This window comes from Heterodontus francisci, chromosome 23 (genome assembly GCF_036365525.1).
Source record: "Heterodontus francisci isolate sHetFra1 chromosome 23, sHetFra1.hap1, whole genome shotgun sequence".
Lineage (NCBI taxonomy): Eukaryota > Metazoa > Chordata > Chondrichthyes > Heterodontiformes > Heterodontidae > Heterodontus > Heterodontus francisci.
Genome location: NC_090393.1, coordinates 50,760,684 through 50,784,094, shown reverse-complemented (window position 1 = coordinate 50,784,094; position 23,411 = coordinate 50,760,684). Strand labels below are relative to the sequence as shown.

Sequence of the window (23,411 nt, the reverse complement as noted above, 5' to 3'; positions counted from 1 at the left end):
TCCATCCTCTCACCCTCTCCTTCTTTCCTCACTCCCATCCTTTCCCTCTATCCTCACTCCCATCCTTTCCTTCCATCCTCACCTCTAACCTTCTCCCTCATCCTTCTAATGCAAAGTTGTCCAACATACGACCTGCGGGCCAGGATCAGGCCCATCAAAGGTTTCCATCCAGTTTGTGGATGTATTTCAGATATGAGAAATTTTCCATTGTTGTCTACTTTCAGAGTGGGTTTTAAAAAAAAATCACATCAGTTTCACAGCTGACAGGTACTGACATTGGGAACAACGGTTTCTGGGTTTTCTGGCAGGTTCCAATTTTTTTTAAAGCCTGCCGGAAAACCCTGAATCTGCCCGAAGTTCAGAAACTGCTGTTCTTGATGTCAGTATCTGTCAGCTGTCAAACTGACCTGCAATGTTTTAAAAAACTGACCAACCCCAAAGCTGCTGTTCTGAGCACTTGTGCTCTTTACAACTGTCAGAGAGAGAGGGAGAGAGGGGCAGAGAGAGAGAGGGACAGAGAGGGGGGAACAGAAAGAGGGGGGGAACAATGCAGAGAGGGAGGACACAGGGAGAGAGAGACAGAGAGAGAGCGAGAGAGAGTGATCAAGATCACTCTTGACAGATGGACATATATCTGGAATACTCCGCATCGCTATAAGTACGGGGGCAAACATTGACTACTTGTGCAAGCAAAGAAATGCCAGTATCTCACTAAATCAGTGTCCAACATAGTGATGAGAAAGTAAGTCAATAAATTAATCTTCTCATTTAAAGCTTCTTCACAAAAATGCACATTTGTTGCTTTGATTAATAGTAAGATACATTTTTAATGCCTTTATCTTTCCGAAATTGTCTCATCGGCCCCCCATGCGAAAAGATTGGACAGCCCTGTTCTCATTCGTCTAAGTTTGAAAGCCGACTAGACTGAGCTACAGCTTTTTCAACTCCAGAGGCTGGAGCCTGATTGTGGCCACAAGTCTGTTCCCCGATTTGGCTAAATCCACCAATGAGGGAACAGCCTTTTAAATCCTGCAGCCCTGGAGAGTTTAGAGTGGCTGCACCGAGTTTTCACTTCTAATATTTAAGTGTAAAATGCCAGCTTCGATTATGGTCAATTGGAGCTCCTGGTGAAACTACCTGTATTTGAAATGAGCTTTGTGTGTTTCATGCAAGAAGTAAGGGACAGATGAGAGGAAGTTATGGGTCATATTTGTCCTCTGGGTCCACTTGTTTGGACACTGCTGTGTCAAAGCACACTTGCTATTTAAATAACCCCAGTCACAACACTGTTCTGAGCTACTCCTGATTCTGCAAGTGTAAATCCCGTTCAGATTGATGGTATTGACTGTCTGCTGGCTACAAGGTTTATGAGTGACATGAGCTTCTGCACTCTCAAGCAGTGTCTTGTGGCCTCATAACTTGATGCAGTGGCATTGTTTCAGAGGATCAAGGCAGTTCTGGTGAATCAGACTACAACTACAGATTGTATTGAAACAGAACTACTTGGCGGTGGGTCAAAGGCAGAACTGCAATCTAGCTGTCCAGATAATGTGTGTAAATCACTTGCGCCTTTTCTCCCCTGGTTTCTGATGTTATTAAATCCCTGTGTGATAGCTTATATCCAGAGAATAGTTTATTCACAGTCTGTTAAGGTTCACAGCAAACTCATTTTTCAAAGAAGAAAAACAATCTACTTGCAATGATCATGAATTCACCAGTAATCTGTTACTGACTAATGAAGCAGTCTGTGCTCACCTGTAGCATGTCCTGGACAATATTCAGGCTTGGGCAAATAAATGGTAATTAACATTCATGCCACACAAATGCCAGGTTATGACCATCTCCAATAAGAGAGAATGTAATCACCTCCTCTTGACATTCAATGTCATTACCATTGCTGAATGCCCCACCATAAACATCCTGGGGGTTACCATTGACCAGAATCCTAACTGGACCAGCCACATAAAAACTGTGGCGACAAGAACAGGCCAGAGGCTAGGAATTCTTCAGCAAGTAACTCAGCTCCTGACTCCCCAATCCTATCCACCATCTGCAAGGCACAAGTCAGGAGTGTGCTAGAATACTCCACACTTGCCTGGATGAGGGCAGCTGCAATAAAACTCAAAAAGCTCACTACTATCAAAAACAAAGCAGGCTCCTTGATTGGCACCCCAACCACCATCTTAAACATTCAATCCCTCCACCACCGGTGCACAGTGGCAGCTGTGTGCACCATCTACAAGATGCACTGCAACAACTCACCAAGACTCCTTCAACAGCACCTTCCAAACCTGCAACCTCTAACACCTCAAAGAACAGGGGAGCAGGTGCATTGGAACATCACCACCTGCAAGTTCCCTTCCTGATCACACATCATCCTGACTTGGAAACATATTGTCATTTCTTCAACATCACTGCGTCAAAATCCTGGAGTTCCCTACCTAATAGCACTGTGAGAGTACCCGCACCACATGAACTGCAGCAGTTTAAGAAGGCGGCTCAAGGGTAATTAGGGATGTGCCATAAATGTTGGCTTTGCCCATAATGTTGAAGAGGTAACAAAGAAAAATATCAGAGCTGATCCCTGGGAGTAAACTGCTTCTAATCTACATATTTTAAATGGAGAAAACTGTAAGTCTTGAATATAAATATCTGCTCTGAGGATGCAGGCACATTTACTATATCGAGGAATGTAAGCAGTTCTGAAGAGTTCAGTTCCATTGATTTTTTTTTTTTAATATCCAAAATATACTTTATTCATAAAAATCTGGACAAATTACATTGCCAAACAGTTTCCAAACAGCACCAAAAAATACAAACATTGCAAGGGAGATCAGTTTCCTTCAATACTGTCATGAGTTTCTTCCCAACCCTTCCGTTTCACAATTGTCATGTCAATTACAGTTTTACATTTACAGCAATTGAGAATATTAACGATACAGTTCGAGAGGTTTCCCATGGATCCAGCCCCTCAGTCCAGCTTGGTGGGGGAACCTTACACTGTGGTCTTTCCCCATTGAGCCTTTGCTGCGGCTGCCCCAAGCTTTAGTGCGTCCCTCAGCACGTAGTCCTGGACCTTGGAATGTGCCAGTCTGCAACATTCGGTGGTGGACAACTCTTTGCGCTGGAAGACCAGCAAGTTTCGGGCAGACCAAAGGGCGTCTTTCACCGAATTGATAGTCCTCCAGCAGCAGTTGATGTTTGTCTCGGTGTGCGTCCCTGGGAACAGCCCGTAGAGCACAGACTCCTGTGTTACAGAGCTGCTTGGGATGAACCTTGACAAAAACCACTGCATCTCTTTCCACACCTGCTTTGCAAAGGCACATTCCAGGAGGAGGTGGGCGACCGTCTCTTCCCCACCACAGCCAACGCGGGGGCACTGTGCGGAGGGGGCGAGACTTCGGGTGTGCATGAAGGATCTGACGGGGAGGGCCCTTCTCACCACCAGCCAAGCTACGTCTTGGTGCTTGTTTGAAAGTTCTGGTGATGAGGCATTCCGCCAAATGACTTTGACGGTCTGCTCGGGGAACCATCCAACAGGATCCACCGTTTCCTTTTCCCGTAGGGCCTTGAGGACATTCCGTGCAGACCACTGCCTGATGGACCGGTGGTCAAAGGTGTTTTCCCGCAGAAACTGCTCCACGAAGGATAGGTGGTACGGCACGTCCCAACTGCATGGAGCGTTCCGCGGCAATGTGACCAGGCCCATCCTTCGCAACACCGGGGACAGATAGAACCTCAGCACGTAGTGACACTTGGAGTTTGCGTACTGGGGATCTACACACAGCTTGATGCAGCCGCACACGAAGGTGGTCATCAGGATGAGGGCCACGTTGGGTACATTTTTCCCGCCCTTGTCCAGAGATTTGAACATCGTGTCCCTCCGGACCCGGTCCATTTTAGATCCCCAGACGAAGCGGAAAATGGCTCGGGTGACTGCCACGGCGCAGGAGTGGGGTATGGGCCAGACCTGCGCCACGTACAGCAACAACGTGAGCGCCTCGCACCTGATGACCAGGTTCTTACCCACAATGGAGAGAGATCGCTGCCCCCACATGCCCAACTTTTGTCGTACCTTGGCTACTCGCTCCTCCCATGTTTTGGTGCACGCCCCGGCTCTTCCGAACCATACCCCCAGCACTTTCAGGTAATCTGACCTGACGGTGAAGGGGACAAAGGATCGGTCAGCCCAGTTGCCAAAGAACATGGCCTCGCTCTTGCCGTGGTTAACTTTGGCTCCCGAGGCCAGTTCGAACTGGTCGCAGATGCTCATCAGTCTGCGCACGGACAGCGGATCCGAGCAGAAAACGGCGACGTCATCCATGTACAGGGAGGTTTTGACCTGAGTGCCTCCGCTGCCTGGGATTGTCACCCCTCTTATGCTCGCATCCTTCCTAATAGACTCAGCAAAGGGTTCAATACAGCAAACAAACAAGACTGGGGAGAGAGGACAGCCCTGTCTGACTCCAGATTTGATCGGGAAACTTTCAGAATCCCACCCGTTGATTGACACTGCGCTACTGATGTTTGTGTAGAGCAGTTGGATCCAATTGCAGATTCCCTCCCCAAACCCCATTTTGGAAAGCACGTCCATCATGTAGGTGTGCGATATCCTGTCAAAAGCCTTCTCCTGGTCCAGGCTGATGAGGCAGGTGTCCACCCTCCTGTCCCGTACGTAGGCGATCGTATCCCTGAGTAGCGCGAGACTATCAGAGATCTTCCTGCTGGGTACAGTACAGGTCTGATCGGGGTGAATCACCAACTCCAGAGCAGACTTGACTCGACTGGCTATGACTTTGGACAGAATCTTGTAATCAACATTAAGCAGTGAGATGGGCCGCCAATTTCTGATTTCTGCCCTCTCCCCCTTCTGCTTGTAAATGAGGGTGATGATGCCTTTTCTCATGGATTCTGACATGCTGCCGGCCAGGAGCATACTCTCGTATACTTCCAGCAGGTCCGGGCCGACCCAGTCCCACAGGGCCGAGTACAACTCGACCGGTAAGCCGTCGCTCCCGGGAGTTTTACTCGTCTCGAAAGACTCGACGGCCTTTGTCAGCTCGTCCAGAGTTAGCGGCTTGTCCAGTCCCTCCCTCCTGCTGTCATCTAAGACCTCTGTGATAGATGACAGGAAGGACTGGGAGGCTCTGCTGTCTGTGGGCTTCGCGTCATACAGCCCAGCATAAAAGGATTTGCTGATCCTTAGTATGTCGGACTGCGAAGACGTTACCGAGCCATCTTCTTCCTTCAGGCTGCTGATAACAGAGCTCTCTCTGTGTACCTTTTGGAAGAAGTAACGCGAGCACGTCTCATCCTGCTCGATGGAGCGGACTCTGGACCGGAAGATGATCTTGGAGGCCTCCTTGGCAAAGACCGAGGCCTGCTGGCTCTTCACCTCTTGGAGGTCCTCCTTGACCTCGACCCCCATTGACTGCAACCGGAGTAGATTTTGCATAATTTTCTGGAGTCGGGACAGTTCCCTCTGTCTCTCTCTCGCCTTCTGAACACCTTTGTGGATGAAGAACCTCTTGATGTTCTCCTTAATCGCTTCCCACCAGTGAACTGGAGACTCAAAGAGGGGTTTCACGGTCCTCCAACCATTGTAATCCCTTTTGAGTTCCTCAACGTTCTCTGGGGTCAGCAGTGTCGCATTGAGCTTCCACGTCCCTCTGCCAACCCGCTGGTCGTCCTGTAAGTGACAGTCGGCCAGTAAGAGGCAGTGGTCGGAGAAGAACACCGGCTTGACGTCGGTGGATCTGACCGTGACAGCACGAGACACAAACAGGAAGTCAATCCTGGAACGGGCAGACCCGTCCGATCTTGACCATGTGTATCTGCGCTGCGCTCCGTCTGCAGGTTTGCTGAAGACATCGTGCAGTTTGGCATCCTTAACTGTTTCTACTAGGAATCTGGACGTAGCGTCCAGTTTGCTGTCGTCACTGCCGGATCGTCCAGCCGCATCGATGATGCAGTTGAAGTCACCGCCTAGGATGACCGGCCTGGACGTCGCCAGCAGCAGTGGGAGCTGCTGGAAGACGGTCAGCCGCTCGCTGCGTTGTACCGGGGCATACACGTTGATCAACCGGAGCGGAGCGTTGTTGTACATCACGTCTGCTACGAGGAGGCGGCCGCCCACCACCTCCTTAACTTCGGAGATGGTGAAGTTACCTCCCCGCAGCAGAATACCCAGGCCGGAGGAACGGCAATCATTACCCCCCGACCAGATCGATGGCCCGTGGGACCACCATCGCGACCACTGCCTGTAGGTGCTGAGGTGTGGTATTCCACACTCCTGCAGAAACAGTAGGTCAGCTTTGACCTTGGCAAGGTAATCCAAGGTTGAAACATATCGCGTAGTAGATTTAATGCTACGCACATTAATGGAAGCAATTCTTACACCCATTTTTTACTAAAAATTAGTTGTTGCTTCCCATACCATTTGTCCTCGCTAGTCCCAGTCCTTCGGGATGTTCCTGCATACCCATCGTGTGCGCAAGCAGTTTCACGTTGGTTGGGCTCAGAAACCCCTCCTGATTTTTCATGCAGGGTTTGTGCCGCTCGGGTGACATCGGGGGGGTCTTGTAGGCAGAGAGCATTGGGTTGTCCTCAGCTGCTTCCATCTGTTCCTCCTCGAAAACATCACAGCTCCCGGTCTCCCGGAGCTCAGGTGCGCCAGACGTGTCTTTGCTCCCGGTGTCCTGGAGCTGAGATGCGTTGGCCACGTCGTTACGTGTGGGGCATTGGGGTTGGGGCACGCCGGGCCCATCACAGCTTCCAGTACCCGGGGGCTGGGATGCTTTATCATCCATCTCGGAGTTCTGCCGCCTCTTTTGAAGGGGCTGTCGTTCCAGCATTTCCCCGTCCAGTGAAGAGGAGTTGTTGCAGTCTGATTCAGAAGAGAGCCTCCTCTTGCCACTGGTTTGGGTGGTGGCTTTGGGATGTTTTTTCTTTGTGGTTTTCCTCTGGACCACTTGCCACTGACCTGTTTGTCCATCTGCTGCCTCCTCCTCCATTGATTCTGTCTGTGGAGGAGGGGTTTCCAGGCGCTGGGTAGGTGCTGGGTCGTTGTTTTCAGCTGCCTCCCCTTCCTTCTCAGGTTGAAGTTCCTCACTGCGGAGAAGGTTGCTGGTCTCCTTTCGAACAGCGGACGCCTTCGTCGAACCTTCTCCCGGCCTTTCCTTGGACCTTGCCGCCTGAGCATAGCTGAGGCAACGTTTAGTTCCATTGATATGACTGAGAAAAATCTGGTGAAAGTTTTCAGAGAGGAATTTGCTGCTGTTGCAATTAGCATGATATGGAGGCGCTTGCAGCACATTTTACTGACTAACTTTCATGACTTTGTTTTCTCCCAGGAGAAATTCGCTGTTACTAAGTAACATTTTTGTACTCGCTGGTGCTTTGCTAATGGGGCTGAGCAAAACAATGAAATCCTTTGAGTTGATCATAATCGGGAGATTCCTTTCTGGAATAAACTCAGGTAACTTTTACAAACAAATCAGGGGGTAGAAATTTGCCTTGGGCAGGAGTACAAAATGGAAGATATAGTATTAGCCTCCTGTTATATTCCTGTCTGGTACACCCGCTGCCCGATATACACCCCGCCCAATATGCACACCACCCGATATACACCCCGCCCAATATACACACCACCCGATATACACACCACCCGATATACACACTGCCCAATATACACATTGCCCAATATACATACCATCCGATATACACACTGCCCAATATACACACAGCCCGATATACGCACCGCCCAATACACTCCTTGCCCTCTATTCTCTTTGACCAAGCTTTTGGTCATCTGGCCTAATAATGCCTTATATGGTTCATTGTCAAATTTAGTTTGATAATGCTCTTGTAAAGCAGCTTGGGATGTTAAATTACTTTCAAGGTGCTATATAAATGTAAGATGTTGTTATAATGGTGAAGTATGTTTGTGTAATGTGCCTGTCACAATTGAATAGCTGGCACTGTGTGTAAACTGTGAGATTTGAGTGTGAGGCTTGCAGCAATGCTAAGTGTGTGAGAGTGAAGTGAGGCAAGGGATATTGGCTGCTTGATTAAGACTGTTGGTTGATGAGTGAAGTGGGGTTGGTGAATGGAAGAGTGTGGTTCATTTGTAAGGATACAGCATGTGAAGATGCATTCACTAAGACTGACCACTCATGTGAGGTCATTGAACTATTTTGCAGCACTGCATCCAAGTACATAGAACATAGAACATAGAACAGTACAGCACAGAACAGGCCCTTCAGCCCACGATGTTGTGCCGAACCTTTAACCTACTCTAGGAACCTACATACCCTTCATACTACTATCATCCATGTACCTATCCAAGAGTCGCTTAAATGTCCCGAATGTATTTGCTTCTACTACCACCGCTGGCAGTGCATTCCGCGCACCCACCACTCTCTGTGTAAAGAACCTACCTCTGACATCTCCCCGAAACCTTCCTCCAATCACCTTAAAATTATGGCCCCTGGTGATAGCCCTTTCCACCCTGGGAAAAAGTCTCTGGCTATCCACTCTATGCCTCTCATCATCTTGTACCCCTCTATCAAGTCACCTTTCATCCTTCTTCGCTCCAATGAGAAAAGCCCTAGCTCCCTCAACCTTTCTTCATAAGACATGCCCTCCAGTCCAGGCAGCATCTCCTCTGCACCCTCTCTAAAGCTTCCACATCCTTCCTATAATGAGGCGAGTACTTGGAATGAGACATCAACCGCGAAGGCTATTTGCTCCCATTGCCTTTGTAATGTCTGTTTGGAGGGCATCATGGCCACCTAAGGGAGGAGGACTCTTCTCCTCCTGTCCTCTCTTATACCAAGGCCTCCAGTGCTACATTGGAGAACCTACGGGCATGCTTTCTGCCCTGTTGCACCATTTCCACTCCTCTTTCTGCTCATAATCTCCTCTTTAACCAGTTCCAACAGCTGCTGCAGTGAGAATGAAACTCATAGTTCATACTGTGTACAGTATTGGACTCCTTACTGAAGGAAGGATGTAAATGCATTGGAAGCAGTTCAGACAAGGTTTACTAGACTAATATCTGGAATGGGCGGGTTGTCTTATGAGGAAAGGTTGGACAGGCTAGACTTGTATCCGCTGGAGTTTAGAAGAGTAAGAGGTCATTTGATTGCAACATATAAATAAGATCCTAAGGGGTCTTGACAGGGTGGATGTGGAAAGGATGTTTCCCCTTGTGGGAGAATCTGGAACTAGGGGTCACTGTTTAAAAATAAGAGGTCACCCATTTAAGACAGAGATGAGGAGAATTTTTTTCTCTCAGAGGGTGGTGAGTCTTTGGAATTCTCTTTCTCAAAAGGCAGTAGAAGCAGCGTCTTTGAATATTTTTAAGGCAGAGGTAGGTAGATTCTTGATAGCAAGGGGGCGAAAGGTTATCAGGGGTAGGCGGGAATGTGGAGTTGAGGTTACAATTAGATCAGCCATGATCTTATTGAATGGCAGAGCATGCTCGAGGGGCCGAGTGGCCTACTGCTGCTCCTAATTCGTAAGCTCGTATGCAGTTAAGAGGTGTGATCTGGCTTTAATTAGGGCAGGCTAACTTTAAGTAAAATAAAAACAAAAAATGCTGGAAATGCTCCGCTGGTCAGGCAGCATACCTGGATAAAGAAACAGAGTTAACGTTGCAGGCTGATAACCTGATGGTGCCATCCTCGAGTCAGCTTGGGACCCCTGCTGAAGCATGCAGTCATTCAGCAACTCTCTTTTTCTGGGCTATGTGCCATTTTTTTTTATTCATTCATGGGATGAATTTTAAGAGGCATCTTGACAAATACATGACTAGGATGGGAATAGAGGGATATGGGCCCCGGAAGTGCAGAAAGTTTTAGTTTAGGCTGGCATCAAGATCGGCGCAGGCTTGGAGGGCCGAATGGCCTGTTCCTGTGCTGTACTGTTCTTTGTTCTTTGGATGTGGGCGTCGCTGGCTCAGACAACATTTATTGCCCATCCCTAATTGCCCTTGAGAAGGTGGTGGTGAGCTGCCTTCTTGAACCGCTGCAGTCCATGTGGGGTAGGTACATCCACAGTGCTGTTAGGAAGAGAGTTCCAGGATTTTGACTCAGCGACAGTGAAGGAATGGTGATATAGTTCCAAGTCAGGATGGTGTGTGGCTTGGTGGGGGACTTGCAGTTGGTGGTGTTCCCATGCATTTGCTGCACTTGTCCTTCTAGTTGGTAAAGGTCGCGGGTTTGGATGGTGCTGTCCAAGGAGCCTTGGTTCGTTGCTGCAATGCATCATGTAGACGGTACACACTGCTGCCACTGTGCGTCGGTGGTGGAGGGAGTAAATATTTACGGTGGTGGATGGGGTGCCAATCAAGTGGGCTGCTTTGTCCTGGATGGTGTCGAGCTTCATGAGTGTTGTTGGAGCTGCACTCATCCAGGCAAGTGGAGAGTATTCCATCACACTCCTGACTTGTGCCTTGTAGATGGTGGACAGGCTTTGGGGAGTCAGGAGGTGACTTACTCGCCGCAGGATTCCTAGCCTCTGACCTGGTCTTGTAGCCATGCTATTTATATGGCTACTCCAGTTCAGTTTCTGGTCAATGGTAGCCCCTAAGATGTTGATAGTGGGGGATTCAGCAATGGTAATGCCATTGAATGTCAAGGGGAGATGGTTAGATTCTCTCTTGTTGGAGATGGTCATTGCCTGGCACTTGTGTGGCGCCAATGTTACTTGCCACTTATCAGCCCAAGCCTGGCTATTGTCCAGGTCTTGCTGCATTAGAGGAGTCGAAAATGGTGCTGAACATTGTGCAATCATCAGCGAACATCCCCACTTCTGACCTTATGATTGAAGGAAGGTCATTGATGAAGCAGCTGAAGATGGTTGGGCCTAGGACACTACCCTGAGGAACTGCTGCAGTGATGTCCTGGAGCTCAGATGACTAACCTCCAACAACCACAATCATCTTCCTTTGCGTTCGGTATGACTCCAACCAGCGGAGAATTTTCCCCCTGATTCCCATTGACTTCAGTTTTGCTAGGGCTCCTTGATGCTATGCTCGATCAATTGCTGCCTCAAGGTCAAGGGCAGTTACTCTCACCTCACCTCTCAAGTTCAGCTCTTTTGTCCATGTTTAAACCAAGGCTGTAATGAGGTCAGGAGCTGAGTGGCCCTGCTGGAACCCAAACTGTGTATCACACTGAGCAGGTTATTGCTAAGCAAGTGCCGCTTGATAGCACTGTTGATGACACCTTCCCTCACTTTCCTGATGATTGAGAGTAGGTTGATGGCTGCTTTTTGTGTACAGGACATACCTGGGCAATTTTCCACGTTGCAGGGTACATGTCAGTGTTGTAGCCATACTGAAACAGCTTGGCTAGGGATGCAGCAAGTTCTGGAGCACAGGTCTTCTGTCCTATTGCCAGAATATTGTCAGGGCCCATAGCCTTTGCAGTATCCAGTGCCTTCAGTCGTTTCTTGATATCACATGGAGTGAATTGAATTGGCTGAAGTCTGGCATCTGTAATGCTGGGGACTTCAGGAGGAGGCTGAGATAAATCATCAACATGGCATTTCTGGCTGAAAATTGTTGCAAATGCTTCAGCCTTATCTTTCGCACTGATGTGCTGGGCTACCCCATCATTGAGGATGGGGATATTTGTGGAGCCACCTCTTCCAGTTAGTTGTTCAATTGTCCACCACCATGCATGGCTGGATGTGGTAGGACTGCAGAGCTTAGATCTGATCCATTGGTTATGGGATTGCTTAGCTCTGTCTATCGCATGCTGCTTACACAGTTTGGCACGCAGATTGTCCTCTGTTGCAGCTTCACCAGGTTGACACCTCATTTTGAGGTATGTCTGATGCTGCTCCTGGCATGCCCTCCTGTACTCTTCATTGAACCAGGGTTGGTCTCCTGGCTTGACGGTAATGGTAGAGTGGGGGAAATGCAGTCCATGAGGTTGCAGATTGTGGTTGAGTACAATTCTGCTGCTGCTGATGGCCCACAGCACCTCATGGATGCCCAGTTTTGCATTGATAGATCTGTTTGAAATCTCTCTCATTTAGCACGGTGGTAGTGTCACACAACACAATAGAGGGTATCCTCAAAGTGAAGGCGGGACTTTGTCTCCACAAGGACTGTGTGATGGTCATTCCTACCAATACTGTCATGGAGAGATGCATCTGTGGCAGGCAGATTGGTGAGGACGAGGTCAAGTATGTTTTTCCCTCACCACCTGCCGCATACCCAGTCTAGCAGCTATGTCCTTTAGGGCTCGGCCAGCTCGGTCAGTAGTGGTGCTACTGAGCCACTCTTGGTAATAGACATTGAAGTCCACCATCCAGAGTACATTCTGTGCCCTTGCCACCCTCAGTGCTTCCTCCAAGTGCTGTTCAACATGGAGGAGTACTGAGTTATCAGCTGAGGGAGGGCAGTAGGTGGTAATCAGCAGGAGGTTTCCTTACCCATGTTTGGCCTGATGCCATGAGACTTCATGGGGTCCGGAGTCGATGTTGAGGACTCCCAGGGCAACTCCCTCCCTACTGTATACCACTGTGTAGCCACCTCTGCTGGGTCTGTCCTGCTGGTGGGACAGGACATACCCGGGGATGGTGATGGCAGTGTCTGGGACATTGTCTGTCAGTATGACTATGTCAGGCTGTTACCTGACTAGTCTGTGGGACAGCTCTCCTGACTTTGGCAAGAGCCCCTAGATGTTAGTAAGGAGAACTTTGCAGAGTTGACAGGGCTGGGTTTGCCGTTGTCGTTTCCAGTGCCTAGGTCGATGCCGGGTGGTTTTGTTCTTTTGTTATTGACTTTGTAGCAGTTAGATGCAACTGAGTGGCTTGCTAGGCCATTTCAGAGGGCATGTATGAGTCTACCACAGTGCTGTGGGTCTGGAGTCACATGTAGGCCAGACCAGGTAAGGACAGCAGATTTCCTTCCCTAAAGAGCATTAGTGAACCAGATGGGTTTTTACAACAATTGACCATGGTTTCATGGCCATCATTCAACTAGCTTTTTAATTCCAGATTTATTAACTGAATTCAAATTCCACCTTCTGCTGTGGTGGGATTTGAACCCATGTCCCCAAAGCAATACCCTGGGTCTCTGGGTTACTAGTCCAGTGACAATACCACTACGTCACCGCCTCCGTCTACACCACTGCCTCCCCCTTGTTTAATTGTTTAAAATAGTAAGCAGAAGGAAGTTTGTGAGTTGCCTTCGTCGCTATGCCCTGTGTAGTTAATCTTGCATTGCAATCCCTGCACCTAATTACCAGCCAAATCCAAATTTTCCCACTATGATCCTATACAGCTGATATCCAAGCAAAATACTCGTGCATCATAAAGCACCTTGAAACTAAATTTACAGATTGAAGAAGTCAGCAGCGTTGCGAACATGCACTAAGAGTAAAGTAGAAACAACAGTGGACAAGAATGGCCGGATCCGTAAAAGTGGCTCATATAACTTAATTTTTCCTTTGCGTAAGGTGTGGGATTGAATGTTAACCCCATGTATCTCGGTGAGAGTGCACCAAAGGAAATCCGAGGCATGGTGACCTTGTCATTTGCTCCGTTCACTGCAGCTGGATTAGTGGTGGGTCAGACCATCGGTCTTAGGTAAGTCTTATGTTTTACTTATTTTACAAGATCTGTGGGTAATTAAGTTTTACACTGCTAGGTGTGTTTCTGACAAAATGGTGCATAAGATACAGGGCCCAAAATTCTGCTTTTTATTTTTGATGCAGAAGTGGTTTAGATCTGGAATGGGGGGGAGCAGATTTAAATGTGTAACCAACATACATCTGTTCTAAAATACATGTTAAATTTCAATAGAATTCAATGCTTATAGAGGATGAGCCCTCTGCTAAGAAAATTCTACAGTTTCCTCTTCCCACCCTTCCGTCATCGGGCCCTTACAATGAAGTTCACCATGGCCATTCCCATGTACAGTCTTATGGTGGAGGCACAACAGGAGCAGGAGGAAGAGGAATTGACTAAGCCACATTGCAGAAGGAGTGCCCATCACCTTACCCATGCCATTGAATTCAGACAGGGTTGGGGAGGGACGACGACAGCCTTTCCTGCCCAGAGGTCAATTGAGGCCCGTAAGTGCCAATTAAAGGCCTCATCCTGCCGCAACTGGTATTTTACCAGCAGCTGTTGGGGCCCCTGCCATGTAGGGAGAGTGCCCAATAACACCAGGCAGCCTCCCTGTGCGTTGGGGGTGGGAAGTTTCCTGCTTAGGCAATCTGTGGCCCATGGAGGGACCTCTGGTGGCAAAGGCCATACCTCCCCCACCCCACCCCTGTGAGAAGCCCCAGTCCTCACCAAGCATCCACCATCTCCCGCACCTCTCACCAGGGCTTGTCTGACTGGCCCCAACAAACCCATCCCACTCACCTGCTTCCAGCGTCCACGTTGCCTCTTCTAGCTGGGTGCTGTCCCAGCAGCAGCCACCGCTCCCCGTCCTTAAAGGGACAGGAACCCTGGCAAAAGGCAATTAAGTGCCTGAGCGCTGTAAAATGCAGCTGGGCCCCCCCCCCCCCCCCACAAACAGCCAAGGTGGGGATCCCCCTGCTTTTCTGACCCAGTGTTGGGATCCCCACCACCTCCATAAAATTCAGCCCAAAGTCTGATGGTGGAGACAGAACAGGAGCAGGAGGAAGAGGTATTGACTGAGTCACATAGGCTAAGATTATGGTAAAAGAGAAAACTGGCAGAAGTACCTTTCTGTCAGAGGCTACAGACCAAGCCATTCCCTCAATCGTATCAAGAAGCAATTCCTGCTTATGGAGGCAGTGGTTCAGTAGATGGAGCTGTTGTCTATTGCACACCAACCTCTAGACATCCTCACAGGCCCTAAAACCAAATTTACTTTGGAACACTGAATGTCATCTCACAAAATGGTTTTACTGTGCACATATATACTTCATATTACTACTGTATTTGCCCCAGCACATCTTGGTGATGATCTTAAGCCTAACCTGGTGCAGCACAATGTGCTACCTGAGGGACGGGGTCAATGGTGGTCCTTGGTTGTCCACTCCAAGGTGGTCCTCATTGCAGGGATTATGAGTCCCAGGAGGATTATTCTACAGGCCATGTTACCACTGCAAGTGCATGGGCAGCCTTCTCCTGTATCCTGAGACTTAAATTAAGCAGCCATTTTAAGAGGCTGGCTATCAGAGAGACAGGATGGCATCATGAAGCAAGACTTCATGCACCTACTGGATTGCTGTAAAAATGCATCTGGTTCACTAATGGCCTTTAGGGAAGCAAACCTGCTATCCTTACCTGATCTGGCCTACATGTGATTCCAGACCCACAAAAATGTTGTTGACTGTTAACACAGAACGGTAGTATTGTGGTTATGGGCTGGATTTTGTGACAATGGCGGGGAACCCTGCCTGGGCCAACTAACAAAAGGGGGAGGCTCCATGAACATTCCCATCCTCAAAGGTAGTGGAGCAAAAGACAAGGCAACCATTTTCAGCCAGAAGTGCCGAGTGGATGATCCATCTAGGTCTCCTCCTGAGGTTTCCATCATAACGAATGCCATTCTTCATCCAATTCGATTCACTCCATGTGATATCAAGAAACAGCTGAGCGCATTATATGCAGCAAAGGCTATGAGTCCAGACAACATTCTTGCTACAGTGCTGAATATTTGTGCTTCAGAACTAGCCGTGCCTGTAGCCAAGCTGTTCAGTACAGCTACAACACTAGCATCTATCCAACAAAGTGGGAAATTGCCCAGAAATTTGTGTCTGCAAAAGAAGATAAATCATCACCAGTCCACTGTGAATCAGCAGTAAGGTGATGGAAGGTGTCGTCGATAGTGCTATCAAGCAGCAGTTACTTACTCAGTTTGGGTTCTGCCAGGACCACCCTGCTCCAGACTTCATTACAGCCTTGGTCCAAACATGGACAAAAGGGCAGAATTCCAGCAGTGAGGTGAAAGTGACTGCCCTTGACATCAAGGCAACATTTAACTGATCATGGCTTCAAGGAGCCCGAATAAAAATGAAGTCAATGGGAATCCTGGGAAAACATTTCACTGGCTGGAGTCATACCAAGCAAAAGAGAAGATGGTTGTTGGAGGCCAATCATCTCAGCCTCAGAACATTGCTGGAGGAATTCCTCAGGGCAGTATCTTAGGTCAAACATCTACAGCTGCTTCACCAATGGCTTTCCCTCCATCATAAGCTTCAGGCTTTGGCTGATAAGTGGCAAGTAACATTTGAGCTACATAAGTGCCAGGCAATGACAATCTCCAACAAGAGAGAATCTAACCACCTCCTCTTGATGTTCAATGGCATTACCATCATTGAATCCCCCACCATCAACATCCTGGGGGTCACCATTGACCAGAAAACCTAACTAGACCAGCCACATAAATGCTACAAAAGGTCATAGACTGGATATTCTGTAGCAAGTAACTCAACTTCTGACTCCCCAAAAGACTATCCACCATCAATAAGACACAAGTGAGGAATATGATGGAACATTCTCCACTTGCCTGGATGGATGCAGCACCAACAACACTCAAGAAGCTCAACACCATCCAGGACAAAGCAGCCTGTTTGATTGGCACCCCATTTTCCACCTTAAACCACCAGTGCACAGTGGCAACAAGATGCACTGCAGCAACTCACCAAGGCTTCTTTAACAGTGCCTTCCAAACCCATGACCTCTACCACCTAGAAGAACAAGGTCAGCAGGCGCATGGGAACACTAATGCCTGCAAGTTCCCCTCCAAGTCACACACCATCCTGGTTTGGAAAAACATCACCGTTCCTTTACTATTCCCTAACAGCATTGTGGGTTCACCTACAGCACATGGACTGCAGCAATGCGAGAAGGCAGCTCACCACCGCCATCTCAAGGACAAATAGGAGTGGGCAATAAATGCTGGCCTTGCCAACGACACCCACATCCCATGAACAACACTAGTTATACCACAGGTGCTGGGTGCTGGATCTGATTGTCCACTGACCAGCGGGAGGGCGGACTGATGGTATCAGATAGATCCTGTAGACACTGAAAGATGTTGCACCGAGGCTTTGAGAAGTTATTTTCCATCGTTTGGTCCGAAAGGTTCAGGGTGCCATCACCTACTCCAGGTAGCAGGGCATTGTGTCAAATCATTCTGATATTAGTGCTGAAAGTGGCTGTAAACCTGTTATCTGCCTCAATAACTACCTTTACAAGCATTTAAATGGCACCTTTAATGCACGAAAACATCTCTGGATGGTCCTCAAAGCTTCTGCTCATCCAATATCCTTTTCTTTGAAGCCAGGGCTGACTTCTGTGAACCTTCCTCTCCCCAGTGTCAAGATCCCGTTTCCATCTCTGGCATTGCCAAGCTAATGAATGAAGGAGTGTCACACATTTAAGGAAAGGTTGGCAGGAGCAGGTAGATTACCCAGCCTGCTCTGGTGAAGTTGTTTGTGTGCCAGTGTGAAAATTAACAAGTTTGATGCCTTTACTGCAAATATACCTATCAATAAATGTTAGTTAGTAACTGGGAAATGTTTGTTCCATATATAATTACATATTTATATATATTCTACATCATTATAATTTTTAACTTAATTCTTTGGGATGTGAGCATCACCGGCGGGAACAGTATTTCAATATTGTCCCACCACAGATCTCTGCTCACTGCTGATCCTTTGTCCCTATTGTGATTATGTTGGTTGGCCATGTTGCTAACGCAAGTGTATCCATAAGGAAATGAAACCATTTTATAATACTAATTGCAGGGAGATTTTGGGCAGTGAAGAATTGTGGCCTCTACTGTTGGCGTCCTGTGCAGTGCCAGCTCTGATCCAGCTAATCACCCTGCCATGGTGCCCAGAGAGTCCCAGGTACCTGTTGATTGACAGGGAGAACAAGAACTTGTGCATGAAGGGTAAGTGGTGGAGACAGGAGAGAATAATTATTTTTGCCCATTGGCTCAGGGATCTTGGAGATAGCTGGAAAAGAAGTGACCCCAAGCTGCTCTTTTCCTCTATAAGCAAACCTTTCCTCATCTTAGTTGCAGAGTTTTATTTATTTTTATAACTATAGTTTGTGAAGGGAACAAATTTATTTCTTTGATCATCTACCTGTAATGGATAAGGAAGATGCTATTTGTATTCCAGCAATCAAACAAAAGAAATCATTGACTTCATTGTCTCTGAATGCATCTGTTGTAGGCTTCTTTCCAAATTCCTTCATTGGAAATGTGCTGTCCTCTTCCATCCCTCTTGCCACAGTATAACCTCCAAATCTTTGTGATCAACACCATAGGATATTTGCTAATGCAGATAAAACAATGGGGAAAATCAGTTGATGGGGACTGTAAGAAAACTGAGGTGTTTTTATCCAAGATTTAACTTGATATTGGCTTTTATCATTCTATGAAGAAGTTAAAAATACAGTTCTACTCACAGAAATCATAACCCAGTATAATCTAACACAATGTTGCAACAATAGTTTAGTTGCTTTCCGGGTGGTTTGCTTGAGGGAAACGCCAAGTCACTCAATTCAAATGCAAGTATGCTGCATCATTGTTCAGGTGTGCCTCTGGCTGGCAGCTTTCTGAGCTAAACATACAGTTATGTAAATCCTGGCAGGCTCCAGTTACTGTCTCAACAACCAAATTCTTTTGAGACAGACCTGGAGCCTTCAAAGAAATGTTATCTAAATGGAACTTAACTGAAGAGAATAGAATAAGAAAGACAACTTCCATAGTTGGTAGGGAAAGGATTAATAAGGTCTGATTGCCCCTCTGGTCACCAAAATATCACTCTTTCCATCTCTGTAGCATTGAGGAAATTACGTGGCGAGGGTGATCTCACCGCCGAAATTGATGAAATGCTGGAGGAGCAAACTGCGCTTGAAGGTCAAAGGGCAAAGAAACTATGGGATCTGTTCCGTGACCGCTCTGTCCGAAGACAGTTGATCATCACCTTTGTGCTGGGTAGTGCCATGCAGTTATGTGGGAACGATGTCGTAAGTAAGACTGAGGTCCACTGGTAGCCTAGCTCCTAATAATGGAAAATAAATCCACTGGGGCCAGTGTAAACCTGCAGCCATGTATACGATGACTAGACTCTCAGCATGGTGAACTCGAGCTGATTTCCAAACGGCTGTAGAAAAGTAAAATACTGTGGAGGCTGGAAATCTGAAATAAAAATAGAAAATGTTGGAAAAAGAAAACACAGTTAATCTTTCAGGCCTGTTGAAAGGTCACCGCCCTGAAACGTTAACTCAGTTTCTCTCTCCACAGATGCTGCCTGAATGCTGAGTATTTGCAGCATTTTCCATTTGCATTGCTGAAAGGGTGTGTTGTGCTTTTAGCCTTGTGTCTGCCTTCCATCATCAGGTGCGAAACCACACTGTGCCAGCCTAGCAGTGTGGTCAGGGTAACAGCCAGGTGTTGCCCAGAGGGTAGCAGGAAATATCAGATCCCCCTGCCTATTTTATAATACGCTCCAAGCCATGGGATGGCAGACCCTGTCTGTATCGAGTCGATCTGTAAAAGCCCTCCATGTTGCAAATGTTCATGACTTTACACCCTCCCCCTCACCACTCCTTGGTAGTTCTTGCCCCCTCCCAGCATTTTCTCCATTGCCAAGCCCCTATGCACAAATAAAAACTCTACTTCTGTGCACCTAAGCAGTACCTGTGAAATGACATTGCTGCAGGAGTTCCTCAGGATAGTGTCCTAGGCCACACCATCTTCAGCTGCTTCATCAATGACCTTTCCTCCATCATAAGGTCAGAAGTGGGGATGTTTGCTGATGATTGTACGATGTTCAGTACCACTCTCAACCCCTCAGGTACAGAAACAGTCTGTGCCCATATGCAGCAAGACCTGGACAACATCCAGGCTTGGGCTGATAAGTGGCAAGTAGCAGTCGCATCACACGAGTGCCAGGCAATGATGATCTCCAACAAGAGAGAATCTAACCATCTTCCCTTGACATTCAATGTCATTACCATCGCTGAATCCCCCACCATTAACATACTGGGGATTACCACTGACCAGAACCTGAACTGGAGCAGCCACATAAATACTGTGGTTACAAGAGCAGGTCAGAGGATGGGAATTCTGTGGCGATAACCCACCTCCTGACTCCCCAAAGCCTGTCCACCATCCACAAGGCACAATGCAGAAGTGAGGTGAAATATTCTCCACTTGCCTGGATGAGTGCAACTCCAACAACTCTCAGGAAGCTTGACACCATCTGGACAAAGCAGCCCACTTGATCGACATCCCATCCACCACCTTAAACATTCACTCCCTCCAACACCAGCACACAGTGGCAGTAGTGCGTACCATATACAAGATGCAGTGCAGCAACTCACCACGTCTCCTTTGATAGCACCTTCCAAACCTGGGACCTTTTCCACCTAGAAAGACAAGGGCAGCAGATGTGTGGGAACACCACCAACTGCAAGTTCCCCTCCAAGCCACACACCATCCTGACTTCGAAATATATTGTAATTTCTTCACTGTCGCAGATCAAGATCTGGAACTCCCTGCCTAACAGAACTGTGGGTGTACCTGCACCAGATAGACTGCTCCAGTTCAAGTAAGTGGCTTTCCACCACCTTCTCAGGGGCAATTAGGGATGGGTAACAAATGCTGGCCTTGCCAGTGACGCCCACATCTCATGAAACAAATAAGAAAAACCTTCTTTAAGTCTTTCGGAGAGCAATGCTATGGGGTATCCATGAATAAAACGTATACAACCACCACATTGCAGGAAATAGCAGACCTTGTATATTCTTAATGGATAAGATAATGGAATAGCAGACACTTGTGTATATTAAAGTTAGACTCTGAATTTTATTTGTATTTTATCTACTTTCTTCACATCTACTGTATTGGCAGAGCCTCTGTGTATTTCGTTGGACTCAGTTTAATGCCTTTCCCCCACCAGACATATACATATGCTGTGTATGTATTCCGTGCTGCTGGAATTCCCAATGAAAATATCCAGTACGTCACTATTGCAACTGGGTGCTGTGAGTTCACTACTTCACTAACAAGTGTACGTACTGTTTTAATTCTGCTTTGTTTCACAGAGAACGAATTTTTGTTGTGATTTATTTGTTATGTTTAGTTGATTAATATTCACTTATTTGAAACTCCTAAACTACCTTCTTTTCCCACTTGAATCACAGGTGAGCAGGACTGCACCAGTGTTGACTGTCTCACCATCTTTAATTTTGACCCATGATAAATTGGTGCACCTAACAACATCAAATTACTCAGTAACCCTTCCTTTCTCAGAGTCAAAAGGATAATTCACAGTTTGAAACATGCTATCCAAAGGATAACACACAGGCTTAAACAGTGGTTCTAAAACTAGGGTCTGCTGACTTCTGGGTGTCCATCTGATAATGAACTTACTGTATTATTGTTGCAAACATTCATTTTAAAACTCCATACAGAGCAGTACACATTAGCTTTATGGCAAAAACATATATGCAGAGAACTTTGCGGCATATATATGCATGGCGTATCCAAGCCTGTTTAAGTTACTTTGCCTTGAAGGTAGTGTTACGACTTGGTGAGGAAGGGGTCTCAGGTTTCCCTCTTGCCCCTTTCCTGGTTTGGCCGTAACAGGGTTTATCTTTTAAAACACAGTGATTTTAGCTTACCACCTCAGTGAGCCTTTGCTCACTGAACTCTAATTGTAATTGCAAATGAGCCAATCAAATAGGCTTTCTCAGGTTTAAACAAGAAAGGTCTAAGTTTATTAACCTTATCACTCTAACTCGGTTAAAATTACTAAAATACCTGACACAACCATGCTCACATGCATACGAGAGAAACACACACACACAATAGATACAGAAGGGAAGAAAGAATTTTGGAGGGGTGGAATTGAAGTAGAGTTTGTAATAAATGGAATTTAGTTACTGGCTGGTAATGTCCTTGATACAATGTCCTGAATTGAAGTTAAGGTCTTGGAGTCCTCACTGGGCCGCAGTGCACAATTTCAAGTTTGCTTCTCTGGTACCAGAAAGCCGAAGAGAGGCTTTGTCTGTAGTCTTGCAGTTTACTTGTCACTATGGTTTTCCTGGGACTTTGTTGGAGAGAGAGAGAGAGAGAGACACTTTTCCTTCTGCCAGTCCAGTTGCATTCTTTCTCCTTTCTGTTCAAATTGCAGTTTGTTTCCTTTCTGTGAGGCACAATTCAGAAAAGCCCCAGTTTGTCCAGCAGGTAGGTCATGTGACCATCTCTTTGTTTGCAAACAGCAGATTCTTGGAGGGTTGATGATTTCAAAGCTTTCCATATACACATGGGGGGTGGAGTCAAAGGATGTTGATCACCACTATTGACAAAACCCATCTCACTAATTGAATCAGTGAGCACTCCCATTGTCTCTCTGTTCAACTGTGTCTCAGAATGCAAATGTGCAACCATGTTTTCAGCCACTCAGCTCTGCTTTTTTTAAACAAGTTCTTTGCAATGTCTGTTAAAAAGTTTCAAGTAGTGTCCCAAATGACAAAATTAATATATTTCCATTTGGCAGGTGTGATTTCCATCACATCTCTGCCCATCGCCCAATGAAATGCGATATTGGGAGCATTTCATTATAAGTTAGAAGGAAGAGAAAATGCAGGAAAGCACACATCCAGAAATCTTAAAATTGTTTCAGCCTGTCTTTTGCTTTGTAGCAGTGCTGCTTTAAACTGTCCCTTTTCCCCTTGAGGTAGGTCTGAGATAGTTAGGTGTTGCCCAAGGGATTTAATGTTCTTTAACAACAGCTTGCAATAAGTCAGGAATGAACATCCCAATAAACATGTGATTTTTGGGGAGCTTCGATATTTGCATATTTCCATAATTGTCTAGGGTGCCTTTGTTCCTGTTGGGGTCTGCAGTGGGATGGTTAGATTTAATTAGCTCTGGGTTGGAGCTCTGATCATCAGAGTCAGCAATGGGTGGATCCGCTCTGACCTCACTTTCAGTGCTCTGGTGTGTCATGCAAGTGCTGTTCACTTCAGGGCATTGTTGGTTCCCTTTGCTCCTGATTGTGGGGGTAGATTCTTTGCTAATCTTCCTTATGTCATCTGGGACTTTTCTGCTTACAGGTATTTGTCCACCTTCCGCTGCACTCCCCTGCAGCACTCCGACTAGGTGAGGGATCACCTTCACTGGTTCTCTTGCCCACTTGAGGACTTTCTTCATCTCTGCAGGTTTCTGCCAATGCTGTTAGCAGCTCTGGTAGGGTGCTTCTGTTGTCTGCATTTACATAGGAGGATGTGGGGTCTAATTTTTCCAACGTTTCAGTGTCGGCTGACCAGACAAGAGGGGTTTTCATTTGGGAATCCTCCCAGACCTCCTTTAACCTGTCTCCTTTGTCCTTTTTCCCCTTTCCTCTCTAACTCTCTGCCAGACCTGTGTCTGTTTGTCCCCT

At 47.1% G+C, this 23,411-nt stretch overlaps 1 protein-coding gene across 4 annotated transcripts in view; it reads left to right on the top strand.

Annotated features, from left to right (window-relative positions):
• LOC137382804 (solute carrier family 2, facilitated glucose transporter member 11-like) overlaps positions 1 to 23,411 on the top strand; it is an 88,916-nt gene that overhangs the window by 9,506 nt on the left and 55,999 nt on the right. For all 4 annotated transcript variants that reach the window (XM_068055236.1, XM_068055234.1, XM_068055233.1 and 1 more), the window contains 5 exons: positions 7,353 to 7,477; positions 13,476 to 13,605; positions 17,754 to 17,902; positions 18,800 to 18,987; positions 20,925 to 21,035. In XM_068055236.1, the coding sequence (XP_067911337.1) occupies positions 7,353 to 7,477; positions 13,476 to 13,605; positions 17,754 to 17,902; positions 18,800 to 18,987; positions 20,925 to 21,035 (703 nt within the window). The remainder of the gene's footprint in view (positions 1 to 7,352; positions 7,478 to 13,475; positions 13,606 to 17,753; positions 17,903 to 18,799; positions 18,988 to 20,924; positions 21,036 to 23,411) is intronic.